Source organism: Psammomys obesus, unplaced genomic scaffold (assembly GCF_907164565.1).
Source record: "Psammomys obesus unplaced genomic scaffold, mPsaObe1.curated_primary_1811, whole genome shotgun sequence".
NCBI classification, from domain to species: Eukaryota; Metazoa; Chordata; class Mammalia; order Rodentia; family Muridae; genus Psammomys; species Psammomys obesus.
The window spans coordinates 2,635,934-2,645,387 of NW_026594216.1; the positions used below are offsets into that span (position 1 = coordinate 2,635,934).

Genomic DNA, 9,454 nt, shown 5'->3' on the forward strand with positions numbered 1-9,454 from the left:
GCATGCACTCCATCACTAACGTATGCTACTTGTACCAGCCTCTGAGGTAGTCTGACAGTTTTGAATCTAGGCCTGCCAAGGCTGTCGCTAAGCAGTGCTAGAATTGAGCTAGCTGCAGGCTATCCATCCCTGAAGAGTTGGAGAACTGGTTAGTAGAAAAGAAAAAAATAATGTATTTGCTATTAGAAGTGTTCCAAGGAAAAGTAGTTAATACTCATCACAAAAAATTGACTTCTGGGGCTGGCAAGATGGCTCTGTAGTTTTTGTTTTTCCACAAGCCTGACAACCTGTGCTCAATCCCCAGATTCAACGACAGGACAAGAAAACCAACTCCCCGAAGTTGTCCTCTGACCTCCAAAGGCACACTGTGGCCTGCTCTATCTTACACATACACTCAACAAATAGAAATTTATAACTTGTGATAGAACTTTTGTAATCAGGAAGATTTTTTTAAGTTAAGTTAACTTTTAACTTAACACTTATGAGATGAAAGTTGAGTGTGATGACATGGTACCTGAATACCAAGTAATTGGTTGGCAGAGGCAGAAGGATTTAGAAGTTCAAGATTATCATCAGCTACATAAAATTGGAGGCCAGCCTGGGCTACATGAAATCCTATCTCAAACCAAACCTAGACACAGCAAAGCAAAACAATGATGGCCGAGGAGGCAGCTCAGTCAAGAGAAGGCGTGTTGTGCAAGCACAAGGAACCAGTTCTGATTCCTCCTGACTCCGAGCATTCCCCGCAGCTATGGGGGAGTGTCTGTACCCAAGTGCTGGGAGGAGGAGGGGAAACGGACAAAGGAGGCTCCCTGGAGCCCACTGGCCGGCCAGCCTAGACGAGGTCCAGGTTCAGTGAGAGAACCTGCCTCAAAAAATAAGGTGGAGAACTACGGAGGAAGACACCTGATGCCCACCTCTGGGCTCTTCCCCACGCACACAGACCCACAAAAAAAAAAAAAAAAGTCAGTAAAGGCAATTATACATATATTGCTTACTAAGTAGACTGTTATCAATTGTTATAAGAGAATAAACAAACAAACAAAAACAAACCTGAAGTATTTAGCCGTAATTACATGAGAACGCAAGTTTCTAGGGTGGGCCAGGCAAACAGGCAGGGGAGGCAGAGTGCAGACACCAAGAGCCTGCTTCCCTTTGTGAGCCGCCTCGCTGCACAGACCACAAGTGAAAGCTGAAGCCACTGCGCATTCCTACAATTACTCTGTTCTCTAAGGCACAGATGCTGCTGGAGCAGAGGTCACAGCGTTAGTCTTGAAACCTTATGCCTGCGCTGCTCCAGATGACAGAACTAGCCGTGTGTGACCACAGAGCCCTGGAAATGGAGCTAGCAGCAGCCAGGTACAGTGGTTCACGCTTGTGAGATTCTGGCACTTGGGGGCTGGCAGGAGGTCTGCTTTGCATTCCAGGCCTGCTTGGGCCTCAGGATGAAATATGACTTAAAATAACAAAATCACTCAAAATGTGTAAAGTTCTGTAGGAAAGAAAATAGTGAGAGAGGACTAGGGCATGACTCAATGGTAGAACAGATACTTAGTATGTGTGAAGCCCTGGTTTGATCCTTAGCACACCAAAACAAAATAGAGAAAGGCTTTGAGGTTTAAAAACAAGGAAATATAAGATATACTATGAATTCTTTTTCCCTGACCTTACACATCCTCATATCACATTAAATATTTTGAATACAGGTTAAACAAAATATACTACAATTAATTTCATTTACTTCAATTATATAAAATTTTACTTCAACTATAAAATTTTGTTATCTCAAGCAGCTTGAATTATAGCTTTACTGTATAGAAAGTATAGCCTGAGACGATAAAGATAGCTACACAGTCAGTGTTAACATCTTAAAAGTAAATAATAAATAACTGAGCTGTGGATGGAGAGATCAGAAGCATTCATCAAAAATGACAGGACTACAGGTAACTTTGAGAGTTGGGGGGAGGGAAATCGCATCAGCTATGACAGAACCTGTATTTCCTTTATACACTAGTACAATGAAAATCACTTAACCTTTCCTTTTGCAACTGAATATGGACCCCAAGACTCAACTCTTTTCCCTTTACTCTGCCTACTCCATCCCTACTCATCCTCAGAGACTACGCTCACCACTAAGTTTCACGTCCATCAGTTCAGTCCTTCAGTTTTCAACATTCTTACAGACCACCTCTCCTGGACCTCATTCAATCACACAATATAGGTTTAAGCATGTACACACCTCAAGTAGACACACTTCCATAAAAACTGCTCTCAATAAAACTAGTTTTATTGTCATTTTCTTAGTCACAGCCATGGGGTTTTTCTCCTTCCCCCACATTCAATCATTAGGCATTATTGATTGCTCTTTGGCATCTGGCATTTTTTGCTGCCACTGACATCAACAATACTGAGTCTTAATATCCTTCTCTGTGGTGCAATACTCTATCTGGCTTTGCTGTTTTCTATCTCCAATTCCTCTGTCTTTTACTTTTCACACCCCTGTTAGTCATGTTCCTGAAACATAATCCACAGTTTATAACACTACCCACCTCAAAAGGCCCTCAAATGTTCACTCTGTCCACTGAAGAAAATCTGAACACTATCATTCAAAACATTCCCACTGACTGGCTTCTACCTACTCTCTAAGCTGATTTTCCACCAGCCCAAATGCTATCCCAACAGCAACCCACTGGCACCAAATACCCACCTGTTCTCACTTGGTTCCTCTAAGGTACAAAAGGAAACGTGTATAATTATAATGCCAAAGACGGAATCGGGAAGGGAGAAATCAAGAACTATGATGGTGCACAACATGAACAATGCCACCAGAACACTTGCATATGACCTCACCACAGAGAAAAACGGGAGAACATGAGAATAATATTTTAGAAACAGGAAATAATCTATGAATAACTAGAGTTTTAAAAGAAAGACATTTAAAAAACTAAACGATGTGGAAACCATGATCAAGGAAATAAGAGGAAAAAAACCCTGCCAGTTTTAAAGGATCTCTATTTTGACTGAAAAGGTAACTAATTTCTAACTGCTCTGCCTCATCTTAATCCATGGCTTCATGACTACTATGCACTGTGACCTAAATCCTGATCTTTAACTCGGCTCATTTTTCCACTCTGTAAACCTTTACATGTGCCTGTGAGACACCTAAACTAGCACCTAGAATCACCATAACTCAGAACAGCCTTTTCCCCTTAGACTCATCCCTTCTTTCTCTTCATCAATAAACAACAATATCAGTACTTAGTCTCCTGGACCAGAATGTCAGTTTGGGATGATTCAAGCTCCTAACCCTCTACTACTCTCATCCATCTTTCTTTACTCCCCTTTTCACAGTCTAGCCTTCTCTGCTGCACTAACATATACAGCCCAACATATACAATGGTAAATACAAAAGCAAAAAAAAAAAAAAAAGTACATGTATGCATGTGAAAATCTAATGAAGAGTCTGAAGGATTCTCTCTTAAACATGAGTGTAAAGCTAAAAAAAAAAAAAAAAAACATTATTACAAATTACTGGATGATAACCTCAGTTCTGGAGAGGCAGAAGCAGGTGGATTCTCAGTGCTAACCAGCCAGCCTAGCCAAAGGAGCTGTTCAGTGAGACTTTGTCTCATAGGAAAGACGTTAGACAAAGCCATCTGATATCAACTTCTGGCCTCTGCAAGCAGCACACGGGAACTAGAATCTGCACATGCATGTGCACGCATGCACACACAAGAGAAAACAGTGGACCTACCCTCTGAAAGCTTCTCAAGAGATTCCTAACTGTAAATGGTGTCTCATGCCGGTAATCTCAGCATTCAGAGGGCAGGAGGGCTACTGCAAATTCCTGGCCAGCCTGGGCTAAAGAGTGAGGCTTGTCTGAAAACAAAGCAAAAGGAAAAACACAAAAAGGCAAAGCAGAAGGGACTCCTCTTAGGCAGCAGTAAAACGGTAAAGGTAAACTAAGGAGAGCGGGTGAAATTAAAAAGCCAGCTCATTTGAACTTAGACTTGAAGGCTAAAATTTGAGTAGGTAAAGAATTAAGGAAAGGGATCAAAAGACAGGAATGGCCCATCAAGATAAGAAGATAAAATAATGCAATGAGAATAAACAATATGTGTTAAAGTTATTTTTTAAAAACTGCTTTTTTTTTTCTCTTAGCTTCTCTCTTAACCTGGCTATCACACAAATAATTGAGACTTATTATTAAACAAATTATATTTGTTTAATAATAAGCTTCACAACATCACAACTGAGCAATTATTACTCTATTTGTAACCCTCGAAGCTACTTCAGCTTCCTCCCAGTGTACATCTCACAGATACTTGCACTTTGTGTTTTTCCCCCCTCCGGCTCTTCTCCTGGTCCCTCCTGGACATCTGCCCATTGCTCACTCAAAATGTTTATTTTATTTTTATATCATGTGTAAGGGTTTTTGTAAAAATGTCTAAAAAAAATGTTGTATTCCAATGGATATATGTGCTAAAGCACCATCAGCTCCAACTGGCAAAGGCATATCCAAGACAGTCACGATCTCTAACAAATGTATAACCTTAGAATCATGCTCTCCAGAATTTAAGGCAAAAGCCCATCAGAATTCTGAACATGAACCTATGGCATGATGCATATATTTCAGTTCTCCAAACTCTACAAAATGGAGCACAAAAGCCATTGTATGACCTTCCAATGTAATACCAAACAGGATCTGCATTTCTCCTTTAGCATATAGCCCTTCATACAGTATTTGAACCTTAACAATACATGCACAATATCTAATCTGACCATGCTAGTCTATAGGCAAAGCATTTTTATCCAGCATCTCAGTAGGCTGCCAATCTGTAATTTCTTCAAGCCTTTGTAGATGTTTCTCATCTGGAACTATCTCTTTTGGTATTACTGTAAGTTCCTGATTGGATTTCTCTGAAGGTTCCCTATACCATCCTCTGTTCTATGGTCTTTAATTTAGCATCTATTTCTCAAATTCTCTTTTTTCTAAGCCTTATTCTGATCTTTCCCAAAGAGGATATACAAAACTGAAATTGTTACTGAAAAAAAAAAAAATTTGTATGCTAAGAGAAACAAACTCAAATGGAAATCCAGAAACACTGTGTCACTGTCTTCCTCCATTTTCAACATAGAAAATAATAATCTTCTTTAATATCAAAACCTTTCCCTAAAGAGCTTATTTTCTTAGACCTAGCTTCCCTTCTAGACTTTAGCAATTCAAATGTTTGAGGCTTCTCAGTCTGTCTCTGGCTCCTGTTTCCAGGGAGAAGCTTTTTTGCCTCCCTCACTGGATCTTTTAGGAGAGAAGAGGAAGATTCAGCCATGAGACAGGTCCAAGGGACATCAAGAGAAAAAGCTGGAACAAGGAAAGCTACAAAGTGAAGTATCTCTGGGCTGTACTCTGGGGAAAGCCAAATTAACTTACAGGGTTAAGAATAGAGTAATAACTGCTCAGTTATTGTGTCTGTGAGGCCTATTATTTAAAACATATACAAGAGCTTCAATTATTTGTGTGATAGCTGGGTTAACAGAGAAACTGAGAAACAAACATAGTTTTATAAAAACGACATTAACATTTTGGCGCTTACAGTCAACTGTTGAGCAGGGGAGGGAATAGAGAGAACATTGCAGTTTTAGGAATTACATAGGTATAATACTTTGGCATGTTATTACAAAATATAATCTTAAATCTGTATCAATATACAAATATTTATACCAATGTAATATTCTGGCTTATTAATGTCCTTTGGTCTAAAAGTAGATTCAATAATCTACCATTTTGCTTATCATTCCTATAACCATCTTTTAAAAATTATTGTTAGAGCTTTTCATAATTGTTATTATTATATATAGTTTGTTACTGTAAGAGAAAGAGCCTTTTATTAGACTGAAAAGGAGAAATGGCTCAGCAGTTAAGAGCATTTGTTGCCCTTGTAGAGAACCTACTTCCTGCCAGTCAGGGGAGGAGAAGTTAAAAGAAGGAAGAAAGGGATTCAGCCTCGGAGAGGTCCAGAAATCGGCATATGAATTACACAATAACGTTATGCCTACAAGTACAGGCATGGGAGAAATCAATACCATACAACAAGGGAGATTGGAGCTAGGTAATACTCAACAGTAGACTGAAATGGATTTTAGGCAACTGAGTGCCTCTGCTGGTCTTCAAGCCAGTATTATTAAAAGAGATTGTCCTGGCAGCTATTTCCTGGCTGGACTAGAAAGAAAGAAAAGGCAAGCGCTCTGGAGATTGGTTAGGAGACTGTGTATAAAATAAATCCTACTCTATGGTTTCACAGAAGCCACAGACAGGTCAAACATTAACTCTCTCTGTGCCAGGTATAGATTTGATTTATTTGAGACAAGGTCTCAAAGTTCAGACTGGCTTCAAGCTCAGTACACAGCTGATCTGATACCTGTACCTCTACCTCTAAGTGTAGGGATTATAGGCAGGTGCCACCATACCTGACCTTAGGTTTTGATTTAATAGCTCTTGTCAGGGTTCATTTTAACAGCATTATCAAGATATAAACTGCAAACTACAGAATTCAAAAGTGTACATGCTAATGGTTTTCAGTATGTTCAGTCATGCAACCATTACTACATTACCACAATTGTTTTGAGAACATTTATACTATGCTAAAAAGCCTCATTTCCTGGGGCTGAGGAAGTGCATGGTTCAGATGGTAGATTGCTCACCTAGGATGCAAAAGCCCTTAAGGCTAATCTCCAGTATTGAAAAAAAAAAAAACAAAAACAAAAACAAAACCAGGTATGGTAGGACTCATCTGTGATCCTAGCACTCAGGTGGTAAAGGCAGAAAAATTGGAAGTTTAAGGTCATTCTTAGCTACAAAGTTGAGTTTGAGACCAGCCTAAGGTACATGAGAACCTGTTTCACAAACAAAACAAAGTTTTGTGTGGTGGTGCATGCCTTAAATTCCAGAACTCAGGAGGCAGAGGCAGGTGGAGCTCTAGGCCAGCCCAGACTACAGAGCTCCAGGACAGCCAGGGACACACAGTGAGAACCTATCTCAAAAAACCTAAAACCAAAGCAAAACAACAATAACAAAAACTAACCAGAAACCCAGTCCCTTTAATCTCATCTCTTCAGACTGGAACACACTAATCTTCCTGTTTCTCTCGATTTGCTTGTCCTGGATGTTTTTCACATGAATGGTATCATCCCATGTGGTCCTTTTACGGAGCAGGTTTCCAAGATGCAGTAGCATAAAACAGATCTGCATTTTGCTCACATTTATTGAGAAAAAATAGGCTATACATCCATGTGTACATTCACCACTCATCCATGCATCAGCCTGTGGAAATGCGAGCTCTTTTCTTTTTCTAGTTAAACAGGCCCTCAATACATGTGCATGTACATATATACTCACACACACAGATATATATATATACACTATACATATATAGCGCGTAGAAACACTGGGTTACTATTATCTTGTGTTTGGTTGTGTTTCTAGTTACAGAAGTTCCAAAGAATATTTTACAGCCTTCTATCTTTTTCCTCCCATCCAGCCTGTCAGTATTTTACTCTCCATCTGGTGATGCTGGTGTTAGCCCAGGTAACATTTAACATTAAGAGGGAAACTGTGTTACCTTTACACTCTCGTTCTTGTCTAGTTTTCACACTTCCGAGACTGGCACTACTAGCATTATCTTTTTCTCACAAGCCCTAATATAAAGTGCCCTTATAACTCAGAAATAATTTACCCAACACAAATGCCACCCATTTTTGTATGAGAGGTAATGCGGACAATCTGCCTAAGTCAGCTCTCTCCTTACATACCACGTGGGTCCCTGGGGCTCCAATTCAGGACCTCAGGCTTGGCAACAAGCACCTACACTCACTGCGTCACCTTGCTGGTCCCCACACGGAATATTTAAAGGATAATTTTGTATTTCACAAAACCTATTTATACATTTATTTAGCACCTTCTATAGGGTAAACACTATGCCTGTACTGATCTTGATTTTAATCTTACACAAGGAATTCTTTTAACTAATTTCTATTCTCTTCCTAGTTCACCAAGCTGGGGCAAAAAACACTAATAAGATGTTACTCCTTTTCAGCTACTAGACTATAATTACTTAGAACCCAGAGAGGCCAAACAAGGAAGTTCCTTCTGGTTTGCTGCTTTCATTGGTCCTCTCACCTGGCAGGCTTAGGTTTGGTGTGATTTTAATAAAAGTCGTGGTGGATAAGGCAGAGCACCAGTGACCAACAAGCAGACCTGTTGTTAACAGTGAAGGAACAAACTATGCAAGGAGCGGACTTCAGCAGTCCGACGGCCCTTTCTCAAGAACTTTTTTTACAGCAAGTGTCTTCTCTAGGAACAGTGCAGAGGGCTCGCTTGAACAGCGAAGTCTGCACTCTTTTTGAAGGACAAGATACTGAAAAGCATGATAGCAAAACCCTTGATGCCAACAGCAATGTGGGACACCAAGGGTCCTCTGAAAACACAGGGCAGGAGAGAGAAACAGAGCTCAGATTGTGTCGGGTGGAGAGACATCCCTGCCTGGTGTGGAGAGGCGCGCGGGGGGTGGGAGGGTGGGGCGGGAAGAAGTGTCCGTGGACAGCACACGGACCGGGGAGGGAGAACCTGCCCGAGTCAGGTCGCCCGAGGGTGAGCGAGCCTCGGCAGAAGCCGGGGAGAAGGCCGCGTCTGGTCACCCCGCCCATCCCTGGTGCTGGCACGAAACCCGACTCGCCCAGCAAGCCGGAAAGAGTCCTACCAGGGACTTGATGCCAAAGCAACAAGTGTCCGTGCGGCTGCCGGAGAGGCTGCCGGGCTGCAGCGGGAAAACAAGACCCGGCGCGGCAGACGCTTTCCTGTCTCAGCCCTGACCCCTCCGCACTCACTCCGCCACACGACGCTCTTCAGACCCCGCTCCGTCACCGGCGGCGCCATCTTCCCCAAGCCGTGGAGCCGCAGCCACCGCCTCCCACTCGCAACCTATTTTGCCCTGAAAGCTGGGCTGGGGGGGAGGTTCCTTCCCCTCTCGGGGAGGAAGGCTCCTCCCCCTCCGCGGACCGCGCCCTCTGGTGACGTCACGCGCGTCAACACGGGCGCGTCGCGCCTGCGCCTGGACTGAGGCTGCGCAGTGTGGGCGGACTGCTGTTAGCAGTCTGGCGCCCCCTGGCGGAAGCCTACTATAACCGTAAATTCAGTGTCCAGTTTGGCATCAGAAAGCAAAGAATGAACTAACACAGTTTATCCAATTATGAATTTTTACATACGGGGTCTCTTCTTTCTTATTTTAAAATTACACTTATTTGTGTGTATGTATGTGTGCACAAGTGCGCTTGCCAAGGCTCTGACGTGAAGACCGCATCTTCCACAATGTGCGTTTTGGGATGAAACTTAAGTTGTCAGATCCCAATACAGAGATCCTTTGCTTTACAAAATAATGGTTCATTTGCCAAAGCAAAT

General features: G+C 41.9%; 1 protein-coding gene across 1 annotated transcript in view; it reads right to left on the reverse strand.

Annotated features, from left to right (window-relative positions):
- The window catches only part of Stxbp3 (syntaxin binding protein 3), a 30,818-nt gene extending 21,769 nt beyond the window's left edge, over window positions 1-9,049 (reverse strand). The window contains exon 1 of the mRNA XM_055618137.1: window positions 8,884-9,049. Within this exon, the coding sequence (XP_055474112.1) occupies window positions 8,884-8,932 (49 nt within the window). The 5' untranslated portion in view covers window positions 8,933-9,049. The remainder of the gene's footprint in view (window positions 1-8,883) is intronic.
- Between the last annotated feature and the right edge of the window lie 405 nt (window positions 9,050-9,454).